Source organism: Daphnia carinata, chromosome 2 (genome assembly GCF_022539665.2).
Source record: "Daphnia carinata strain CSIRO-1 chromosome 2, CSIRO_AGI_Dcar_HiC_V3, whole genome shotgun sequence".
In the NCBI taxonomy this organism is placed as follows: domain Eukaryota; kingdom Metazoa; phylum Arthropoda; class Branchiopoda; order Diplostraca; family Daphniidae; genus Daphnia; species Daphnia carinata.
Window position 1 is genome coordinate 1,307,522 of NC_081332.1, and position 23,022 is coordinate 1,330,543.

The 23,022-nt window shown below is 40.1% G+C and overlaps 5 protein-coding genes and 3 long non-coding RNA genes across 16 annotated transcripts; 3 read left to right on the forward strand and 5 right to left on the reverse strand.

Moving 5' to 3' along the window:
• Positions 1-61: 61 nt before the first annotated feature.
• On the reverse strand, positions 62-1,340 carry LOC130685956 (G patch domain-containing protein 11-like). The gene is made up of 3 exons (XM_057509264.1): positions 1,199-1,340; positions 753-931; positions 62-693 (listed from the first exon to the last, which is right to left on the reverse strand). The coding sequence occupies exons 1-3, from the start codon at positions 1,252-1,254 to the stop codon at positions 140-142; spliced, it is 789 nt and encodes a 262-aa protein (XP_057365247.1). The 5' UTR covers positions 1,255-1,340; the 3' UTR covers positions 62-139.
• Positions 1,341-1,524: 184 nt separating this feature from the next.
• Positions 1,525-5,907, reverse strand: LOC130685975 (uncharacterized). 5 transcript variants are annotated; one of them, XR_008999752.2, is made up of 7 exons: positions 5,816-5,900; positions 5,460-5,577; positions 5,062-5,168; positions 4,185-4,278; positions 3,757-3,930; positions 2,162-2,339; positions 1,525-2,055 (listed from the first exon to the last, which is right to left on the reverse strand). It is a non-coding gene; the product is annotated as an uncharacterized LOC130685975 (long non-coding RNA). The 5 variants fall into 5 exon arrangements; XR_008999753.2 differs by lacking the exon at positions 5,460-5,577 and having other exon boundaries at positions 5,816-5,907; XR_008999751.2 differs by lacking the exon at positions 4,185-4,278.
• A 41-nt stretch (positions 5,908-5,948) lies between these two features.
• On the forward strand, positions 5,949-8,963 carry LOC130685948 (ectonucleoside triphosphate diphosphohydrolase 5-like). 5 transcript variants are annotated; one of them, XM_057509252.2, is made up of 12 exons: positions 5,950-6,340; positions 6,472-6,530; positions 6,605-6,731; positions 6,794-6,961; positions 7,016-7,239; positions 7,298-7,409; positions 7,468-7,548; positions 7,611-7,695; positions 7,758-8,107; positions 8,168-8,224; positions 8,282-8,388; positions 8,454-8,963. In XM_057509252.2, the coding sequence occupies exons 2-12, from the start codon at positions 6,501-6,503 to the stop codon at positions 8,529-8,531; spliced, it is 1,419 nt and encodes a 472-aa protein (XP_057365235.1). In that variant the 5' UTR covers positions 5,950-6,340; positions 6,472-6,500; the 3' UTR covers positions 8,532-8,963. The 5 variants fall into 5 exon arrangements, with proteins under 5 accessions (XP_057365238.1, XP_057365235.1, XP_057365237.1 ...); XM_057509254.2 differs by having other exon boundaries at positions 5,950-6,157; XM_057509253.2 differs by having other exon boundaries at positions 5,951-6,111.
• LOC130685978 (uncharacterized) lies at positions 8,839-9,899 on the reverse strand. Its single transcript, XR_009420589.1, has 3 exons — positions 9,611-9,899; positions 9,318-9,535; positions 8,839-8,902 (listed from the first exon to the last, which is right to left on the reverse strand). It is a non-coding gene; the product is annotated as an uncharacterized LOC130685978 (long non-coding RNA).
• An 825-nt stretch (positions 9,900-10,724) lies between these two features.
• LOC130685949 (uncharacterized) lies at positions 10,725-12,467 on the forward strand. The gene is given in 5 exon segments (XM_057509257.2): positions 10,725-11,257; positions 11,318-11,522; positions 11,581-11,623; positions 11,625-12,140; positions 12,212-12,467. Coding segments are annotated over 5 exon segments (1,371 nt in total). The 5' UTR covers positions 10,725-10,765; the 3' UTR covers positions 12,327-12,467.
• Positions 12,468-14,640: 2,173 nt separating this feature from the next.
• Positions 14,641-17,011, reverse strand: LOC130685977 (uncharacterized). The gene is made up of 4 exons (XR_008999755.2): positions 16,884-17,011; positions 16,554-16,792; positions 15,414-15,569; positions 14,641-15,327 (listed from the first exon to the last, which is right to left on the reverse strand). It is a non-coding gene; the product is annotated as an uncharacterized LOC130685977 (long non-coding RNA).
• Positions 17,012-18,510: 1,499 nt separating this feature from the next.
• LOC130685963 (guided entry of tail-anchored proteins factor 1-like) lies at positions 18,511-19,472 on the forward strand. Its single transcript, XM_057509270.2, has 3 exons — positions 18,511-18,616; positions 18,943-19,176; positions 19,254-19,472. Exons 1-3 carry the CDS (start codon positions 18,548-18,550, stop codon positions 19,431-19,433), a joined length of 483 nt encoding a protein of 160 aa, XP_057365253.1. The 5' UTR covers positions 18,511-18,547; the 3' UTR covers positions 19,434-19,472.
• A 12-nt stretch (positions 19,473-19,484) lies between these two features.
• On the reverse strand, positions 19,485-22,915 carry LOC130685952 (nuclear migration protein nudC-like). Its single transcript, XM_057509259.2, has 5 exons — positions 22,756-22,915; positions 22,598-22,675; positions 21,965-22,348; positions 19,687-20,084; positions 19,485-19,620 (listed from the first exon to the last, which is right to left on the reverse strand). The coding sequence occupies exons 1-5, from the start codon at positions 22,828-22,830 to the stop codon at positions 19,569-19,571; spliced, it is 987 nt and encodes a 328-aa protein (XP_057365242.1). The 5' UTR covers positions 22,831-22,915; the 3' UTR covers positions 19,485-19,568.
• Positions 22,916-23,022: the final 107 nt, after the last annotated feature.

A 23,022-nucleotide genomic window follows, 5' to 3' on the forward strand; every position in this document is an offset into this window, starting at 1 on the left:
TTTTTGCGTTTAACAAAATCTTATGGAACCTGTGTCCAACCAAATAGAAAAAAAATGAGCGTTGTTTAAAGTTTTGTTGACAATTAAAATATTCGTTTCATATGCAAGCAAATTACATAAAAACCATTTGAACCACTTATCAATGTTCATCTCGCGTGGCACCAGGACAACTGGAACTGAGATCTAGATCGTCATTAAATTTCGTTGCACACCAAGTGCAATACCAATGCACTTGGCGGAGGTATGCCGTGATCAACTCCAATTGTTCACCAGGTTCTAAAAGTTGTTCTTCTTCTTTTTCTTCAACGTTTTCGTCTTCTTGATCAGATTTGTCCGACTCTTTGACCACTTGGGGCCAAAACCAAAGTTCAGCCGGTTCCAGGATGTTCTTTTCTTCGTCCAGAACTTGGCACATCCGTTGGCTCTTCCTCAAATCAACGAGCATGAGTTTCTGCACGGTTTCATCCTTTTTACGATTTCTAAATTCAGTTACACTTGTCGAACTGTTTTGGCTAGAGATTCTGTTCTGCAACATTGTCATCTTTCTTTGTAGTATATCCTTCACGGCAGCCTCTCTACCCAATCCAGCTCGCGTAGCCTTTATTTCAACGGCTACAGGCTCCACACGACCTTCTTCTGTCTTTCCCAAGCCTTTGCCTGGATTGTAACCCATTTTTTGTAACATGGCAAAGCCTGCAATAAAAGTAGAATGCAAATTATTTGTCTAAAGATCTAATTTTATTCTTTCATACCTTTATTCTGGCTACTAATAGCTGTGCTTAGCCCTTCTTCACGCTTTTCAGCCTCTAAAACTCTGACTGGTTTGTTCAATTTTCTCATTTTTTCATTTGCACTTCGGTGCTGCTCCTCCAACTGGAACTGCCTTTTAGTGCTCTGCTTGAAAACTAGTCCTGGCCTGACATCTTTTACACTGTAAAATGATTCAGTATGAAAATGACGTAAGATCCAGAAACATTAAACAATTAAACTAATGAATTTTAAACACACTTTTTGTTATAATTTCCTCACTTAATTGATTTTCAGTGAATTTGATATTCATTACGACGACGGAAACCAAAACTATACATCTTGAGACAGTAGTTTTCTTTCATTTCTCTGCCTCTTAAATTTGTTTTAGATCCAACCCATAAGCTTGCTTAGATAAAACACCATCATTGGAGTAAGACATTCATATTACCATGCCGCCAAGAATTCTTCAGACATGTAATCCGGCTCCTCGTCAGTATCTGCCATAATTGTTATTTCTGGTCAACAAAATCGAACAACAATCATTATTTCTCCAGCCTGACTGCTGGAACAGAAACGTCTTTGTAATTTCATGGTGTATAGCAGACAAACTGCTCAGTGGGGAACAACATTGCCGCGTTTTTCAAAAAATAAGCGCCAAAATTTGAAGAACAACACAAATCTATTTTCTTCGTGCTTGGATGGACTACTTCTATTTCATGTAACATGATTATCGAAAATAACGTCATGATTGAAATAGTGTACCAATCAATGTATTTGACGTACAAGGCTTACAGCATTGGAAATGAAAATGCAATTAATTGGTCGAAAATGAATCTTTCTTCCACCACATCAGTTCCAGCTGTGTGGTAGTATTAAATTCAAGGGAATCAAAGCGAGCTGCAAATGCACCTAATATGGAGGCGGTGGTGCGTAGGCAGGTGCGGGAGGAGAATACGCAGGCGGCGGCGGAGCGTATGATGGTGGGGCATAAGCCGGAGGAGCGTAAGGTGGAGGAGCGTAGCTTGGTGGGGGAGCATAAGGTGGGGGTGAATACTCTGGAGGTGGTGAATAAGCTGGAGGAGGGTAGGGCGGGTATTCTGGCACGCCGACATGGACAGGAACTGGTTGCTCCACGAGACCGACCATGGTCATTGCCGGGACTCCAGCGCCTTTCGGTCCAAGACCCAAACCGAGGCCGAACCCGCCTTTCTTGCTGTAGTACAAGAATCGCTTATGCCGTTCGCCATGGCTCTTGCGTTCTTCCTCTCCTTGGCAACTCCAAAGGCATAGTGAAAGCAATAGAACCTAGCATTACAGCCAAATGAACAGTTAGAATCTCGGTCTGAAGAATTGTTAGATAAAACACACGTAAAAAACTGAATCGTAATAATGAAAAATTAAAATGAATTACCACGACTGAGACGCAATGCAATTTCATCTTGCCACAGAACCCCGAACAGAGTGGGACAGGTTTCCAATTGGTTTTCGAATTGCTATTGGCTTGAAGCCGGTAGAAGATCGAATGATGCCGCTCAACATCTCTTCTTCTTCTTTTTATTCATTTTCATTGCTATATTATGGTGTGCGACCTTAAAATTCAAAACAAATTTCCAGTAGAATAAAATGTGAATACTCATGGTCAATTATTAATTCAAGGTATTTCAGGTGCTTGACAAGGTCGATTCCACAAAGCTAACGTTTTAAACTCTACATTTTTCGTGAAAAATTCGGAATAACTCAAGTAGGATCATAAGTTAAACTACAGTAAACCAGATTTTCCAAAATGCAAATTTCTTTTTACCGATAAATAAACCGTGAGGTATTCGTAAACCATTAGCATAGTGAGTAACGTACATCGTACTGAAATTACGTACATCTCTACCAAAGTAAATTGTTTTCGCTTCTACTTGTTTCATGGACGAGTATTACCTGTGAAAACTGAGATTAACGACTTCCGAGAAAAAAATTACAAGACAACAATGATTACATTTTTGAAAACCTATTAGCTCACGAAGGTCAGAGTTTAACCTTTGGGTTCTTCCCGGGAAAAGTTTAAACCCCTCGCTACATTACATCGTTTTGAAAGAATGGAAGGCAATAAATACCGACTTGCGTGGTCCTATCAGCATCAATCACCAGCCTTCATCGGCCTAGTATTGTTGCCAATCGTTGTTCCAGAAACACGGTTATTGTTCAGAGGTGTAACTGTAACACCTCTACGATGAAGTTCCGCAAGGTAATTTCGATAATTTCAGATGTTAACATGGTACTTTGAATTTAATTCTATTCGCTATCCTAAAGAATGTAGCGCTGCTGTCGCTGTTGGTTCTCTTTAGTTTGATGGCTGCTAGAGCTGATGAAGAGGAGAGCACTACGACCACGGAGGGATCTACTTCTACAGAGGAATCTACCGACGACTCGATAAATCGAGATAAGCGTTTCTTGTTCTTTATGAAGAAGAAAGGCGGCGGAGGAGGTGGTGGAGGAAAAGGATTAGGAGACGTCGACAATCCAATTCCGATGGTGGGAATCGTTCAGCGACCTGTGCCTGTTCCTGTTCCTATACCGATGGACTATCCTCCTCAACCTTATGCTCCTCCGCCAAGCTATTCTCCTCCAGCATATGCTCCTCCTCCTAGCTACCCACCTCCATCTTATCCTCCCCCGAGTTATTCCCCACCTCCGTACGCTCCCCCGCCAAGCTATTCACCCCCACCTTATGCACCTCCTTCTCCTCCGCAATATGCCCCTCCTTCCCCACCACAATATGCCCCTCCCTCGCCTCCGCAATACGCCCCTCAATCTCCTCCGCAATATACCCCTCCCTCGCCTCCGCAATATGCCCCTCCTTCTCCTCCAGCTCCTCCTGCTTATTCGCCACCAGCTCCACCTTCTTATCCATAAAGGATTCTTTTTAATGTTCCTCATGGGCGGATTAGCAAACCACCACCTTTTGAGCTGGCTTAAAAGAAAACGTAGTAAATGTCTGTAGTTTTGAATGCTTACCGAATATTGTTAGGTTCGATGTGAGTTATCGAGAATATAGTAATTCATGGTAGTTGTTTTTTCGTCTCATTTGTTTCTTCCTTCTGTGAACAGTGAATTAGCCTGTAACATTTCAAGTATCTATGGCTTTTTTTCCAAACTGTTTCAAGGACTGATAACCCTCCCCACATCTCTCTGAAAATAAAAATACAATTTATAATAAATTAAATTGAATCGTATTACATTTACGAGTGAACAAAAATAGAAAATGAAACTGCCGATAAACAGGGTATCTTTGTTATCAGAGAACAAACCGATTACGTCATCGGGTTTTTCTTGCGTGCTTGTGTTTACGTTACTTGAGTGAGTGATGAAAAAAGGAATGTTTTAAATAACCCCTAACTTGAATCAATAATAATAAACATCAATATGAGTTCCTAAGAATTTACCTATTTTATTTTCGACAAGCTGTCAACGATGTTCTGCGCGCGTATTTTCGCATGTGATTTAACCTCCATTAGTTAGAAAAATGATATTTTCCACCTGAATTTCGGCGAAACGTGCACAAGTAAGCTGTTTTTATTAATCTATTATGCCACCTTAATACTATTTTCGATAAAAGCACGTGAAATCGGCCCACAGAAATTGCATGAAATTTCATCGAACCTTGCGATGGCCTTATGAATTCTATACAAATCCATCAATTGGGAATAAAGAAAAGACATTCAGTTGTTCGCATCTATCGTGTCAACAACTATAAAACAGTGTCTCAATAACAAATCTGACAGTATATAAAACGATGCACCCAAGAAATTAAAGCATTGACTCGATTGTAGACCGGTCGGCAACACTTGGCAAGGATGAAATTTCAAATAATTTCAGTATTAGTACGACTATTTCATCATGTTATTTTGACAATTTATTTTAATGTTATTTTTTTTTTCAGGTACTCATTTTCCTTATGGCAGGAGCAGTAAAATCAAGTAAACGTCAAAAACGTTTCATTCTTTTGAAAAGAATTCTACAGATGAACGGTGGAGGGATTCCTCTCTCTTCCGAGACCCAGCACCTTCGTGTCCACCCATCTACATTCAACAGCAATCACAAACAGCGGCTACTCAGACACCCTACTACACTACTACACCCACTCCTTATTATACCACAACAACCACCCCTTATTATACTACTATGCCAACCCCCTATTATACATCGCCGGCTTACAACCCTCCACCAGTATATCAGTACACTACACCAACACCTCCGCCAGCTTACAATAAACCAACTTATCCACCAAGTAAGCCAAGATACGAACAGCTACCGACTTACCTCCAAATGCCACCAATCTACAAGCCACCTACGCCGTCCGAGCAGATTTATAATCAGCAACAACCTCCGTCATCGTACCAATCTCCACTTTTGCCACACCAAATGTTCTGAAATTAAAACAAGAAGTTTAGTTTAGTATAGAATGAAAAATGCACGGGTTGCACATGTCAAAATTCATCACTAAGCCTTCGGAATGTAAACTCAATTTGCTACATACGTCAATTGCTAATACAGAAACGACTTTTGAAAATACGAAACTGGAAATAATATTTCGCTAGAATTATTTGGCTTCATTGTTTCTTTGATAATCTAATTACAACACATATCATTGTTGCATCAGAAATTTTCTTTGCTAACACTTCTTTAAACTAATTTAAATGTTTTTCTAGACGGAATACCTAATTAATCACGGCAAGTGTGCAAGGGAACTTGGCCCAGTACCCAGAAAGCAATAGACGAATGAAGAATGTCTTCTCGTGACTTGGCAAACCGTCACATTCGGTAGCTTTTGAAACACTGGAAAATAACACGTCATTCAACACAAGAATTTTATGTGCCAGAAAACTCCAATTAGTAACACTACATTGCATTGTAAGCCATATTTCTACTGGTTCATCAGACGTTAATTTTTAGGGCAGAATCCCTGCACGAGGAATGTATGCCATGTTTAGTTTTTAATTTAAATAAAAACAAAGAGCCATTCTCTGATAGATAAAATCACCTAGCAACAAGCAAGGCTTTGTGCAAGTCATACCTGATAAACGTTCGAGTTTCACTCGTACATTAACGTAGAGAAATTGGGACGAGTCACACGATCACCACATGCTCGTTGCCGCCTCAGTGCTTGCTGACTGTTATCTTTTACTTCCATCAAGTGAAAGAAAAAGAGCGCCATCTCTGTCGTCTGCAAACATTCCCGTCATCACATTCCGGACGAGTCTAATTTGATCAGTTGTTAATCTGGCTTCTGTCACTGCCTAGAAAAAATAATTATAACTGAAGGGGAACTACTAGTAGCGAGCCAACAGTGATGCATATCTCCGGAACAGCGTGATTCACTTTTCCTTCGTATTCTTCTTCAGCTTTGAAAAATCTGGTCTTTCAGAGAATAGTCTTCAAAAATTTGTCTGCCCCATTGCACATGCCTCAAGTGCACTATTATCTTTGTCGGTTTTGGGATTGCCCGTGTCTGTCGTAATTTTGCGAGCTTTTACCAAAGTCCCATTGTCGTGCATCAAGTTGTTTTTCCTTTGCATTTCTTGTGTATTTATAATTCCAGGTAACCCAACATAACCAAGAGCTACAATACTACTTACATTGTTGTTGAACATAACAGCTGTTTGCACTATTTGTTTAATTGATACTGCTAACAGAAATCAAAATGCAGTCCTTTTCTTTTCTTGACAATAGACGAGATTTGCTAGGCTGCATCCCATAGGATGAACATGTCTGTGAGAAATCGTAACAAGGTAGCAGACATGTTTTTTACTGTTTTGTTAAATCAATAATAGTTATTTGAGAAAATACCATGGCTGTCATCCAGTTTACCCCAGAGAAGAATACGACAATGTCTATTAAAGAGAAGACGACTAGCATTTCAAGAGCCTTCCTAGTCATACGGATGCTCTTCTTCACAACTGTGATTGCACTGACTGTTCTTATTGCAACAGGTAAGAAATAGTGTAGAAACAAAATGAATTGGATATACCTTAATAGACTTTTTACGTTCAAGTTATGGTCAACAACACAACAGGCTGGATTTCTCCCCATCACAGCACGAACCTTTTGGACAAGCTTTCTTTAAGCCTTGGCCTTCAGGAGCATGTTTACACGGTTGTTATTGATGCTGGTAGTACAGGCTCAAGAGTGTTGGCTTTTACCTTTCATCGGTCATTATCAGGTAAATACAAAGTCCATTAAATTGTGCCTTCTCTTAAACAATTACTTTTCATAGACCGAAGTGTAAAGCTAGACCAAGAATTCTATTCACATATCAAACCTGGATTGTCTTCCTTCGCTGATGATCCCAAACAAGGAGCTGATTCGATAAAACAACTTCTAGACAAGGCCAAAATAGTTGTACCCCCTCACCTTTGGCACCAAACGCCCCTAGTCCTGAAGGCAACAGCCGGCTTGAGACTTTTACCTACTAAAAAAGCAAATCTTATTCTTGAAGAGGTAAATGCCTTTTTCATTACATCGTTTGCCCACTTACTAGGGTTGTGTACAATTTCAGGTTCGACGAGTATTTGAAGAATCTGGATTCATGGTGACACCGCGGTCGGTGAGCATCATGGACGGCATTGACGAGGGTCTCTTTTCTTGGTTTACCATCAATTTCCTCCTCGGTTAGTAACTTTGAATTCGTAGCTTACTTGAATAAAAACATGATTTGTTGTTTTACAGATCGTCTGCACCATCCTGAACAAACCGTGGCAGCATTAGACTTGGGTGGAGGTTCAACGCAAATTACTTTCGTTCCCAAAGGTAGGAATCCAAAAATTTACTGTTTAGATTAGAACAATTACGTAATTTTCTAAAAATCTTAGAAAAAAGTACAATGGAGGGAGCCCCTCAAGGATTTATCCACCAAGTAGCCACCCTTCAGCAAAAGATTGATGTTTACTCATTTAGGTATATAACGTTTCGGTACTATTTCATTGCACACTGTAACATTATCTTTTGTTTTAAAATAGTTACCTTGGGTTAGGATTGATGGCAGCGCGAAAACAAATTCTGTCGGCTGGCCAAGAGGAAGGAGAACTTGAATTGCGTTCACCTTGCATTAACCCTATGGTAAAGAAAGGTTGGACTTATAGTGGCGTGAATTACATTGTGAAAGGAACTCACGATGTTGACGTCGAGAAAATTCCTCTGTCCGAGTGGCAAAAGAAAGGCGGTGTACCTAAAGCTGATTTTAACGAGTGCCTCAGACTCAGTCGTAGTCTTCTAGAAACTTCTGTTCATAAACCTGCCGAGCTCAATGACCGCGAAGTGTTGGCCATTTCGTATTATTACGACAGAGCCAGCGACCATGGTTTGATAGGTATATTTTCTTAAATTCCTTTAAATCCACAGCCACCCTAATAAACTTTCATTTATTCAGACTCATCTGAGGGTGGAACATTGACCATAAAAGAATTATTTAAAATGGCAGAACAAAGTAATTTGATTTAAATTAAAATTACCATGAATTTTCACTAAATTTTTATGTCGATAGTTTGTGCCGTCCCGAATCCGGACCAAGCTTTTGCCTGCTTGGATATGACCTATATTTCTGCCTTGCTTCATCATGGGTTCGGTTTAGCTACCAATACCAAGTTGCAGGTGTGTTCAATATGGCAAGCGTTTCATCCTTCCATTACATTAATCGTTTCTTTTGTAAAAAACAGTTGAGGAAGAAGATTGACGGCTACGAGACCAGTTGGGCTTTGGGCGCCGCTTTCCATGTTCTTCATAATGGAATTTAAAGTGCCAGTGATAGTGCCGTATCACATTATGATGAATAAGCTTTTCGTTTTGTACGAGGAATCTTTACTTTCGGTTTCTCTCATTGTGTTGTTGAACTTGAATGTGCCTTCCTCTCTCTCTATTGTTGGTCAACTTAATTTTTCTTCCTTTCTTCCATTGGTTGCTCCTTTGCTATAGTGTCTGCCCTTTTTATTTTAACATTCCTCAATGGCGCTTGATGTTTGCAGCCCAAGTGCAATGCTATAAGAGTCGATCTTCCCAAAACACCAAGTTCCGTTTGTTCCCATTTTAATTCCTCGCATAGTCGGAGATCAAGTAGTGTTGGCTTTTCCTTACATTTGCGTGGTTGGTTACAGCTGTTTTTAATCAACTGTAAATATATAATAGTTTGAAGGTCATGGGTGATGAAATAAATAATATAATGAACAGTTTGGCTTATACTTAATGGTTCATCATTTGCCATAAAATGATTGCTTTCCTCAACTATTTACTATGAAAGTACCTATAGCATTCCAGAAGAGCGTGTAACAACGTATTGAGTTATCCGCCTTTGATCTTGGGTGGCTTTATTACTTTCAAAAATTACAACGACATTCCATTTCACTTGAATACTGAACTTTCAAATTCTCGTTTACGTAGGCGAAATATATGCCTTGAATCTACATCCAAGAGAAGTAGAATTATGGAAACTTTACTTCCTTAAAAGTCTACAATAATCTAAGATCTATACTCTAATAAATGCTAATTAAAACTTTGAAAATATTTTCTTGAGGAAAACGACTTACTTGATCCGGGTTTCTTTTGTTTTTCCAGCAACAGGAATATTAAAGGGTCATCTTCTCTTCGCCAAATTTGGAAAAAACCCATTGATTAGAAATGTCCAAGGTTTTTCTCGGCCATTGGTGTCAGGAATTTCTGGTTTTCAAATGACGTGATTGCTGTCTTTGATGATAGCTCAACTATATCACACAGATTTCTCCTCTAACCTGTAACAAAAGCTTTCCTTAATTGTGTGTTAATAACATTATTAGTAAGTTTAAGGTCACTAATACGAGTCAAAAACGATTTTCAGAGTTACCTGTCTACGGTTCATTTCGTTCTTTTTTCAGCCTATAACACTGACCTGCGCCATAGGTGTACGTGTTTACATAACTGGACAGTCTTTATAATGGGCTTGCAGTTGCGTTCCACCAGCATGCCGAGTGATTCAGCATTTTTCTTTAGCCGGAAGCGTGAATCACGACGTGGGCGGCACCGATACAGGTGTCGATATGCTTTGTTCATTTTTTTTCAATAACTTGGTGACCGATAACAAAACGTTCCATTTGAGTTGCGAGTTGTTCCACTAACCTCAGTGTCATTTGGCTTGTGATACAAACTGGAATCGCCCACTCCAGTCAGAACACTTTCGAAATTCTATGTAAACGCGTAGAACCTAGAAGAGAAAAAACAAAATTCAAGCATTAAAATAATCACACAAAAAATAAGTGAAGCCTGCTAGAATATAAACGCTGTAACCAATTATTCTAATTGCACTTTCTATTCCTATATGCGATTACGTCTGTTTGGACATTATCGAGATACGAGTAGTAATCTTTCAAGTCGGTTAAACAGAGAGAAATAATTCCGAATAAAATATGTTTACACGATAACATTTTCGGGATGCTCCCTCGTCCTTGTCTTGATGGGGAGTAGAAAGGGAACTCCCCTGTCAGGCGGACCAGTTCGCTTTTAATCAAAGCGCTCTCTCGCAATGACAGAAACCCAAACTGAAACATTTGCTCAATTTCAATGCGTACATATTTATCGTTGCAGAAAAACCGGTCGGGAAAAATAGAAACGCGTGCGTGTGAAAGCTGACGGTGATGAGTGACCCAATAACAGCTGATAATTCATACACACAGAGTTGCTACAGATGCAACTCGCATCAAAAAAGGAAAAAATCTACCGTTAGGTCTGACCAAGTTTTAATGCAATACCGTCCCAATTCAAAAAAACTGGAAGATGAGAATGCCACTCATTTTCTCCGACAGCAAAATCCTTTTTTTTTTTTTTTTTTTTTTTGGTGCATACAGAAGGTGAAAGCTCAGCGAACACGGGGATCAGTTTTCTCCTATACACCTTCATTGCGAACGAGCTCATCTCACTTCACCTCAACTCTGTGACCAGTCAAGTGCTCAAAAACCATTCGCTCGCCGGTGGGGGAAACAATAAACGAAACTCAATATCCACGATGGATGGCATCATTGTAAGCATAGCCGTTTTACTCGTATCGTTGCTGGCTATTCTTCTCGGATCTAGCGCCCAGCAGCAGAGCCTCGCCCCGGAGAATCGCACGAGATTAATCCGATCTTCCATCCCGTACGCGAATGACAGACGAACATGGACGGAAAAATTATTTTCACGAGGAATAACAAGGAAGAGTTCCAGAAGAAGTTCGAAAGACGATGGGCGTAGTTTATCGACGTTAACCAAGAAAATGAAGAAATGGTTAAAGAAAAAGGAAAAGAAAGAAGAATTCAATCCGAATATTGTCGTACTGCCAACGGACGACGCTACGCCTTTCTTCCAGCAAACGATGCCCGCCAACGGAACGATTCCAGACGATGGTTGCGATTCAAATTCCGTTCGGTTCGCAAAGGATGGAAAATGCTACCCCGTGCTCGGTCGAGGCCCTTGCAATGACCCCAAGCAGTGGGTCACAGTGGACCCCTACACGTTCAAGGTATGACGGGAAATGTTTGTGTCAAAAGAAAAGGAAACATAAAAATGCAAATCTTATCAGGGACGATGCACTCCGCGGCTCTGCGGAAGGGAAAGAGTTTTCGTCGTTCGCGATGGACTTTGTCACGATATCTACGACCCGATCGAATGCCAAGGCGGTCGTCGTCTCTATTATTCGCCTTACGGAGACCCCATTTGCGATTGTCCCGTTGGACATTATCCTTTCCCGTACCCTCAGGACGATTGTGTCCCACTTTTCACTCAAGGTTAGCCAACTATACTTAGTTCCGCCATCACGTTACTGCAATTCCTCGATTTCTTCAGGCCCGTGTCCCTACCGACATGTTTTAACTATCGATTCGGAGGGGTTTGAGTTGCACGCCATCTCAATGTCCAGAATTGCCCGCGACAATCTACGGAGACGGTGCCATCTACGGCCATGCGCGACAGGTGCAATGGGTACCCACCAAGAACGGAGTCTGTTACGAGCTGGGAACGAGCGGCCCGTGTTCGAGTTATGATTCTCAAGATAAGCTGTTGGGATATGACGTTTTGAAACGTCAACTGGAATGCGTCGATATCACCAATCCTACTTCGCCCTATTTCTCTTCGTGCGAAGAAAACAATTTACTCGATAGCGTTTACGATCAGTTTCATCCCGAATACGACGTCTTCCGCATCTGGTTGGCTTATCAGAGTCTTCACTTTGAAGACGCGGTCAAGTACGGTAAGAAAAAGAAGAGTAAGAAGATAATCAAAGGCAATGGATACGAACGTCGACAACAGGGAAGTTTAGGAGCCATTCAATTTCCCAGCAGCAATATTCCTTTGCTCAATCCTAGTCGGACTGGAACTGGACAGGGCAAAGGCACCAACCCGATAGTGTAAAAGAAAATTTTTAATACCTTTACGATTGTCCACGGTACGATATTAATTTCTGATGGTTTTCATGCAGACCCGACCGGAACCGAAGGGAAGTGCAGCAAGTTGTTAAGCCGGGCAGTTCAACAAACTGCCAGGGACGTCAAGTGTTTAACGCTGCAACTGGTCAGTGTCGAAACGCATTTTAGCTTCCAGCTTCTTATTTATGCATCAACCACCATAAGGGGACAGCCTTCAATAGTTTTGTTAAATAGACATTATTTCAAATAAATACACTTGTTCAATATATACCTCTGTATATTCAGCTGTAAAAATATAGAGATCTACCATACGCTGTTTTTCTTTCTGCATTTCGTCGTTCATAATCGCATCCATCAATTCTTCATGAATTGGCCGATAGACATATTTCAGCTTTACCATCAGGCTGTTGGTTCTCGGGATTGAGTGATCTGTAACAAAAAACCTCGACCTATTAAGCAGATCTGATCACCTATGACATGTTCTTTGCAGATTTTCATGCAAATGGACGATATTAGCTTTTTCCGCCCTAACGGTGTGCCGCTTCGTTTCATCTATATTCAATTGATAAAGTTAGAAAATGTCTTCAGATGCTCCTACATTGTAACATTTGAATTATTTACCTATCATGCTACACACTGATTTTGTGGATTATCTCTCTGCGGCAGTTGAGTTTTTCAGATAGCCATGACAACAGCACTTCAGTCTTGTAAGATCAAGTAAAAAACATATCCATATATTCTTGTCTTGATATAAATTTTCCAGGCTGTGCCCACGCAGCCATACTGTGCATATTTAGTGGCCTATCGTTGAAGTATGCCAGAATGTCTGCAAAGCACAAAAAAAGTAAAGCGATAACTTTAGGTAACTACAAAACTTGTGCAATGAAAACACTTGAATATTTTTTACTGCACTCACATTTACATAATCAAGCAGATTTTTAGTAAATTTTACCTTCCCTTTATGCAAGCATAGCACATTCAAAGATAATTAGAGCACAAACGATAAAGATCTACACAATCGGCCCAGATACATTTTCTTTCACGTTAATATAGACCTTAAAAATGCATTCCTCATGAAAAATAAGTGATTGTAAAAAACTTGAAAGGTTGAAACAAACCTGGCCTTTCAATCTGGTGACAACTAATTAAAATGGCTGCACTTCGTTAGATTCACCAAGCAAGAATTTTGGCGGCAAAAGATCGGTGTGAAACTGGAATTGAAGAATGCATAACTAGAAATTTTTACATAAATAATTAAATTAAACAATAAAAAAAAAAACGTTCAACTTGTCTTCAGTTACAAGCATAAATTTTTCATGTGGGTGAACGGCAACACTTGTCAGTTTTAGAAAGTCTATTGCTTAACGTCTTCAACGTTCATAGTTGTATAGCCAACACATGTGTCGCTCCACCAGCAAGTCACGAGATAAAACGTGTTACATCTGGATGCACGAGGTCAACTATTGTACCACAATGGAGACTACGAATATAAAGGAGTTCTCGCCAAGACACGAACCAAAAAGAGATATCCTTAAATTAAGGTAAGAACGACATTTCTGTGTACTAATGATAAACCAGTTAATACTTGTTGCCTCATGTTACAACTTATCCCATAGAGCAGGATGTTTCTTTTAATACGGCAGTTTGCCAAGTTGGCTAAGTGTTTTGTGCGCGCCAAAAAATGTCAATATTTTATTTTTTGCAATTGTCACAATTTAAATGAAGGTTCATAAAATTTTTTAGCTCATTTAATTATATTTTGATCAAATTTTGACAAGGAATCATGTCACAAACAGATGCAATTTATTCCATGTTTTTTTTTCAGCAACAACGGAATCAAATGCCCAAGAAACTTTCATTTTTTTCGAAGTCACAATCTAGGAAATTTTATTTTAATACCTCAGTGGAGAATCTGAATACTATACTATCGTTAATCAGTACACTGAATGTTAAATACATCCTTTTGAAAATTGTTCGAATAGAGTTACAAATTCGCTTAAACCCTATTTATGAAAAAGGATTGTGCAGAGTTATAGAATAATAACCCACGTCACAACCGACAAAAAAAGAGAAATATATCATTAATCTACTTGAGATACAGTAACCAGAACCGACAAAGAAATTTTGTAGGATTACAAGATTGCCAAACCTTCAATTCTTACCACAAGTTAACGCTACTTTCAATTCACTCTGCCTCACAATAAATATGATTGGGCTATAAACAGCGGAAATCAATTCTAATTCCTGGAAATAAGGTACCATCCATTTGAGCAAACGACATTGATATTCGTCTACAATGGAAGGACAGCTAAGATTAACGCATGAAAAGATGACGCTAGGAAAAGCCACAACAATCATAGATATAACTCCTATAACTAGAGTGCGAGTAGCTTGCATTATGATTTGGCTTTGTTTCCTTTTTTCCGCCTGAACAGACATTATCCGTGTGGATTGATAGTTTAAGCTGTCTGATTCCCCTACCTTTCTTTGGCCAGTGATATCCAGTTGAGCGTTAGAATATGAACAGATTGTTCGATATTCACAAAGAAGACTCTTCGTCTCTTGATAGACGATGAAATTCAACACTGTACAGACGAAGTATAATAAAATTGTGCTTATCGTAACTAATTTAACACGAACAAGCCACACCTCGCAGCGTAAGGTTCTCAGTCCGACTATGTAGGAAAAGTTCTGGACAAAGACTGTAAGCAATGAGCTAAAAATGACAATGGCACAAGCTAGACGCTGTGTCATCTTCCTCCGATGAAACATCGGATGTTTGATGGCTAAATATCGGTCGCCCAATGCGAGCAATAAATTCAATATCAACAGAGTTTGCGGAAGAGCAGAACAGGCAACGTAAGCCTGGCAAACTGATTCAATCGGATACAGACACACATAAATCAGTTCGATAATAGCAACAACAAAAAAAGACAAGTACGAAAAAATTATGCCCAGCAAGAAGACGATGCGTGGTTTCGCACGTAGCTGATGATTTCCAATTAATGCAACGGCGATGGATACGTTCAGAGGTATTCCGACGCAACAGGAAATGGATTTAGAAATCATGAAGCCATTTATATAGATGGGGTTGTATACGTCTTCGTTTTCGTTGAGTAAAACATCTTCGTTTCCGCTAATGCTGTTATTCATGATTGTAAAATATGCCCTAATATTTAAAATAGTTAATTAGTAGAAGCATTAAAGTTAATATATGATAGTGTTACCTTGATAATTAAGAATATTAAGTAGTACCTTTGTACGCGTAATCGGATGACTTTATATGATGCAGTCTCGACTCGGGATGCTTAATGGAGTCTCGTATTTTAGTCGATAGTCAAGAAATGATGTGTCGGTCAATTTTTCATTCGCTCTAATTTATATCAACGACCTTTACGTAATTAATGGAGTCTGCGCAGAAAAAAAACCCCAGAAAATTATACGAAATTTATCCGTTATGCTTTTACTGAGGAGAAATAAGTTCGTAATAAAAGAAATGACGAAACATTGAATACCTCGTGGATATATACTGACAATGTGTAACAACCTATCGGACGAGATCCAAGCAGAATCGGTTTTTATGCTCAACAAAGGAATGGACGACTTAATACTACTATTGAAAGAACGCCCATTCATAAACCGCAGTGCACTTGGCATAGCGCAAAGTACGGAGAAACGACAAAGGCAACATTTATTTAGTAAAAAATCGTATTTTACCAAAAAGCAACATGTCGTCGGGTACTTTGGAGCGGAACTGGCGGAAAATAGTGAAAAACGAAAGATTTCCTTAGACAACGTAAAAGGCGGATTAAGAACTAGATTGTGTCTCGTGAACGAACGCGTGGGGATACGATGCCATAGCGAAACGTGACAGATGCCGGTAACTGGAGCGGAGAGGTCTTCGGGTACAGTACATTCTTGTTTGGGGCCAGTGAACTCATTGAAACGCCAGCACGTGTTTGTAGCTCGTGAGGATTACACTATTGCTACTATCATTACTCCAATTCAGGCCTCTGATGAGATGATGAATCTAGGAACATTTTTATATCGGACTCAGGTAAAGCATTCGTCGCATGAAACCTGTAGATCACGAGTTCGTCCTAACAAAAGCAGGGAACGCATTTACGAGATACAGAATAATGTCAAAACGCCAAGTATGTTACGTATTCCTTGCAAAATCATCAGTTTGGTTCGTATGGAATGAATACGCAAAGCAAATGCAAAGACAAGTAGTGACCGTTCAACTCGCAAGTAACGGTCATCAACATACGCCCGTCTAGCTATGAAAATCAAAATGCACGATACAAGCGAGTCGGTTATGACCACACAACGCACAAGACGACAATAGAAAGCCTCAGTGATAGCACAGAAAGAAAATTCAATTCGATAGCATACCTTCAATAAACCAATTCCACTATGACGGCGGTGAATTACGGCACGTCACTATATGCCCAATAACGAAATGTTGCTCGATGAAGCGGAACAATGGAGGGGTCATGGAAACGGCCATCGGGAATTCTGGGAGGCCACTCGATGGCACACGAGACTGCGTCGATAATGTAGACGCCATTGTGCAGATCCTCAATGTGTGTCCAGACTACGCCTTCTCAACAATGGCGCTACTGTTGCTCATCCTGGAATAGAAGGAAAAATATTGAGATTTCAATTACACAAGTGTAGACATTTCATTATAATGAGACTGAAAAATAATAGAGGCTGCAGTACCTGCCCTACATCCTTTCACCTAACTCTGTCAAAAAGGTAAAATTTTTTGATTTCATACCCACCAGCCTGGGCTTTGGAGATCGTGATCGTGATTCACCCACGTTGTGGGAAACGAATTTAATTGTTCCGTCAATCTGTTCAAAATGGGACAAAACGTACTGGTTACACATGACAAACCACCACAAAAGGCAAATGTACACGTATACTATGTAAATCCAGATCTTACCACACGATTTGCGAAACCTCCATTACTACTACTACTACTACTAAAATGTTTTCAAAAAGAAAAGAACAAAAATATTACCCATCCATTTCTGTAGGACATTGGCGAAAGTAAAGGATAAATTTTTTTTTACCTCCAACTTGTTACAAAGTGCTTCCTCAGCCACGTTGGCTGCGGAGTTTAGTGTTCCACTGGAAATGTGTACTAGAGATTCACACAACTAAATTATGTTACAATTATTTTGATTGATAAGGTGGTTGAACAACATTTCTCACCCAATAGGCTGCTAGGTATTCAGGATGGAAAGTGAAAGTTCGAACCAGGTAATTTCGATTTCAACGACCATATCTGTAATGTCGCAACACGTGCTCAACAGGTTGCGGAACCTATGTTAGTTAAGAAATTTATTTTCAAAACGGCCTGTGGTGTCGCTAAAGGAAATTTGGAAATCACTTGACCAAAAACTAAAAGTTGCCATGAGGAGCACCTGCACACGTGAGATCGTTAGCCAAGAGATGACACCTATGAATTTCAACAATCTAATAACTAGTGATAGTATAGATACAATACACATGATAAATTTCGTTTCAGTGCCAACAATTGATGCCCAATTAATATTTTTCTTTACCATTATACACGCAGCTGGGAAAGTTCGATGTGCAAGTTTTCAAAATCGTCCACGCCGCCATGATGTCTTCACAGCTTTGCACCTAACTCACGTATATCACTATCCCAACGTACAGATAAGATAACTATATCAAGATCTTAAAAATCATCAGAAAACCGATAAGATTATATGAAAACTTAATTATGTAGCTGTTATCGAGAGATAAACATCTCCATTTTCTCGGGAGATGCAACCTTAACTACGCAGAGAAAAGAAATGAGACGAAGAAATTTCAGGACAACCTTAGGCAAAAAGAAGCTCTCTTAACCCTCTGCGAAAGGCGGGAAAAAACATGGCCGTCATTAACCAATAAGATTCGAGAAGATGGTGGATGAGGTTGGGGTGAGGAAATGAAGCATTCTGGATCCTTTTGATTCCAATTATCAATTTGTCAGTTACTAACCAAAACATGGATTTAAGCCCCATGCACGTAATATAGAGAATTTTTTTTTAGAATCATATTTGAATGATTCTGTAATTATCACGACTGATAAGGTTCAGGCAACATTGCATTTCGTCATGGATTGGACATCTTTGATTCATACTAACCGGAGCCTTCAGATTGCCTAGTTCATACTGCATGTGTTAAGCCTGTGACACGATACCGAAAACGTAATTGTAATTTCTAACTCAATAGGGTAATATACCTTCCCAAATGTGTGACAATATGTTGCTTGTTTTTGATCATGGCTAAAGTATCGCCCAATCGAGAACCGATTCAATTCAAAGCAGACGATTCTGTCGAATACTAAGTGTATTCCAACGTTTTTGAAGATGATAACGTTCTGGATGGTTGCTTTGTTTATGCTCATTGGATCTCTATTACCGAGTATTGTGAAATGGGTAAGTTCTTGGTTTAGTTTCATTACATTTTTTCTAAATTTTATGGACTAGGTTGGCAAAGTAGAAAGTTCTGGACAGAATACTTTGAATATCTTTCGAAACATGTAAATGCATATCTCTATCAGGCAGGTTGAGATAAGATAAGTTTATAAAAAATAAGACTTTTTTTATGACTGATTATATTTCTTTTATTACTATCATCAATTTCACCATTCTGTTGGCACACCATCTACGTGACTTTAATCATAATCCTAGTGCACATCGAGATAGTGTTGAAATTGTTGTCTAGACTAAAACAAACATTTTCCAACGATTTATGTTTTTAGGGCACACACTTCATATTTAAGATAACTGACGAAGAAAATATACATAGAGAAGAATTCAAAGAACTCAGGAAAGAGTTGGCTGGTATATCTGCTGTAGATGAATTTGCACGTTACGCCCGCACTCAGCGAAAAATGAACAAGCTGGAGGAACAAATCCAAGCTCTTGGTCAGTCGAGAATGGACGATCGGGAATCTATCAGATGGAAATTTACTAAAACCATACAGGTTATCAATGTAAGGTGTAGCATGTGAATATATTTCTAACGTCATTGAACTCTGATTTAGTTAACCCTCGTTTGCTTGTCTGACAGGGTGCCGTTCTTGTCTACCTGGCTGTCACTCAACGGTACGAACCAGTTCTTACTGGAGTTCCTGACTGGTTCTGGCCACTGAATCTCGTGATTAGTTACCCCACCGGGGTCGAAGGCGCACTCAGCATTGTATTCTGGTTATTTATATGTAACAACGCCTGTCGGGCAATCCTCAAATGAAAACACTTGCACGTGGTATGAACACCAATTTCCGAATGATGTATTTTGAAAAGAATGTAGAAAAAAAGAGGGAAATTAAGCGTTTCTTAATTGTGGAAATGTGGGATGAAAACATTCTATTTAAAAAATAATCATTTAAGAAAATTTGCACTTGCTGAAATCCATTTCAGGATGTTGTTCCATGAACCTGTTAAAAATAGAAAAGTTCACTTGTCGTGATGTAAGCTGATTGCTTATTCAATGAAATATTTACTTTTTGAGCATGTCTTGCTTCTTTTGCTCCTCGGACGTCGGCAGTCCCATTTCCTTCTGGCGCTGGTCGTACATCATCTTCTCGACGAGCCCGCGCGTCTCCCCGTCCAGATCAGACAGCTTCGACGGCTCCGGATTGATCTTTTTGGTGTTGATCTCCGGATCCGACACGACTAGGCGACTCCACCACTCCATCTTGTTCACCTTCTCGAGCGTGATGAGCACCGTCTGTTTATCTTCAAGCAGCCACGTTGATTCTTCCATCTTGACGTCATGCAAGAGCCGGTCGTCGAGCATGGCCGGCAGCTGATTCTTGACGGCGGCCTTGACGTGATTTTTCTGGATCTCGACCGTCAGATCGCGCGAACGGAGTCCGGCCCTCGGCAACGGGATCCGCACCTGTACGGCCCAAAAAAAAAATTGTAATTACGAACTGAATCATGGAATAACCCACCCTAAGGCACTACAGACAGTTTTAAGAGATTATCGTGTGGTGTTCTACCTGTTGGGAGGGACTGGTCATGGGGAGAAAGAAAAGCAAGAGTGTAACAGAGGAGGAGGAGGAGGAGCAGAGAGAAGAGGGGGGTTTGGTCCGTTTGGAAGGAGAGGTCGTGGATCAGTTACACAGAGTGAGTCCACCTTTACGGTTGCCTATTTTTTTTGCCCACACAACAAAGTAGGAAATAACAAACAACCAGGAAATATTCAAAGTGACGCGAGAAAATGTCATTCAACGGCCACTGGATTCCATCCAACGCTAATTTCATCCCGCCCGTCGCTCAAGTCCATCGCCAATATCTGCATCATCAACAGGAGCAGGTCAGAATGAATAAACTTATTCTACTGTTTCGAAGACGTCGATGGCTTCTGGGAACGCGTTAAGCGAACGTGACATGTGAGGACGGCGGAATGTCAAGGCCGAATGGCAACAGATTCCTGGGGTTAACGTACTGGTTAAGACCACTGCTTCTATTCTCCGTTGTCAACACATGTCATAGTCCCGTGCTCGTGGTGCCATTATACAAAGGTAGATAAATGAAGAGGTAAATGACCTCACCCTTGACCTTGACTGCCCGTGATAAAGGAAACCAGTTTCAAAAGGAAAAAAAAACGAGTGTGGTTACCGTAGTACGTTTTTCAAGATGGGCCATAGTTATCCGGGAAAACCCTTTTTTTTTTCCCCTAAAAAAAATCTTCTCATAATTCAACGGACCCGTTATTTTCTAGTTTTGGAGAAGCAAACAGTGTTCTTAGGTAGTTTCCAGGAAAGGTAGGAGGTTGTTGGGGACGAATGGGCCGAAGCATCGCAGAGATCACGTATAGATAGAAGAGCAAGTGCCCCCTTTCAGCTTAAGAGTATTCGCATTTTTTTTTGCTAGGTGACCTTCTACAAGTGTCCTCCCAAAAAGGGACAAATGGCCATCAAGTTCAATAGTCAAACCACAATGGAATTCTAATCTAAGCTGGCGAAAAGATACAGACAATATGATTCAACTCGGAATTTCCACAATTACTATTAAACTTGCTATTATTTACAATATACAATACCCGGGGAAAAACCAGTTGGTGAGGAAACGCACCACCGGCGCCTACCTATTATAAACAGCCTCACCATACAAAGAAACTATAGGAGAAATAATAGAGGTAGAGTACGTAGACTCGCCCTGAGGGGCCAAAACACAAATAAAAAATTTTAATAGATCAGTGGAGAAGGTTCTCTTAGCACTTTCAGTTTTTTGTTTTTATTCATACGGTAAATTTTACTGTACCCGGACTTGACGATCAAAACCTTGAACTCTGTCGTGCTCTATCATCGTGGGGATGCGGCGCTTAACATTCACAAATGCCTTCTATTAACTATTTCGAATTTGCTTAACGAAAATTTTTCCAGGGAACTCTTCACATTCCTCGTCCTGTTCTCACTATCGTACAAATGCCTGGGGAACAACATAGCTTGGATAGCATCAATTTGCCGCCTACACCACCGTCGTCATCGTCTAGCAATGAGCTGACAATGTCCGTCTCAAGCAGCTACATTTACGATCGCTGCGGCACGCCGACGAGATTCACCTTATTGGGAGAGTCGGGAGCTATTACTCGGAAAAACCGAACTACACCCACCACTTGTCAACTGTCCCTCACGTTTTGTACTCTGGCCCTTTTGGCCTTGGTCGGCATGATCGTCTACATGGAAGGTAAACATTTGTCCCATCCAAAATTTATTACAATTAACTACTTATATAATTATAAAGTTTACATGAAGGAAAGCCGAGTCTGACCTCAATGTCGGAGAGGGTCTGAGTCCATCGGTAGTTGGGCATATCGCAACCATTGCCGGCATTGGGTTTGAGTTTGCCAGCGTCCTGTGGATCCTCCTCTTCTTCATCCTTTTTTGTGGTGTCAACGTCCTTTGTGGCTGCTTTAGCCACCGCCGTCGACGATTCCTTTTGCTTTTGTTGTTGCATCATCTCAGCGGCTTCTTCATCCGTCAATTCTCTGATTTTCGGCTCGAGAGCTTCACGTTTTTCCTGCTCTTCCAATTGTTTCTGCTCTTTTTCTCTACGTTCCTTGATTTTTCTTTCCCGTTCCTCGACTTCGGCTCGTTTTTTGGCTGTTTCCTGGTCTGCCTTTACCCTATATTTGTTAAACTTCTCCATCAGCAGCTGGAGCAACAAGAAAGTGATCATCAGTTCTCGTACAAAAAGAATAGAAAACATTTAAAATTCAGCAAGAGACCAAATCATGCTATGTCAGAATAAATGCTATTAATATTTATTGCCTGTGTTTTGCTGCCTTCAGACATACTTGTACGACATGTTTTCATGAATTCTGTCTCTCGGTTTCTCTTTTGAGTTGTTACCCTGAAAATACATGTTCGTCCTAGTGGGGCAACGTCAGTCACTCATTATTACCTTTTCAGCTGCTTGAATTCCTGCACCAGTATAAAAGTCTGTTTTTCGACACAGGAAACTGAAGATCGTGTCGAGCAACTGAAAATAAACATTTTAGTACATACAAAAATCAAGCATGGAACAGAAACAAAAACCAAGCGACAAAGAAATAGTATTACGTCTTGAACACCCCCTTCATGTTGGGTGGCTATGGACAACAAAATTCCATCAAAAGCTTCCGTTTTATCAGCCATTATGCTATGAAATGAGTTTCACGTGTTAAATTCGAGAATTTTCCGGCCGAAATTTGCACGCAACTTCGAACGGACGACGTTTTGATAAAAAACAACGAGCTTGGTAACCAGCGTTGCACAACAATAACAAGTAAAATTTTCAAAAAATCAGAAAATATGTAATCGTGTTTTACATACTTAAATTCAAGAAGT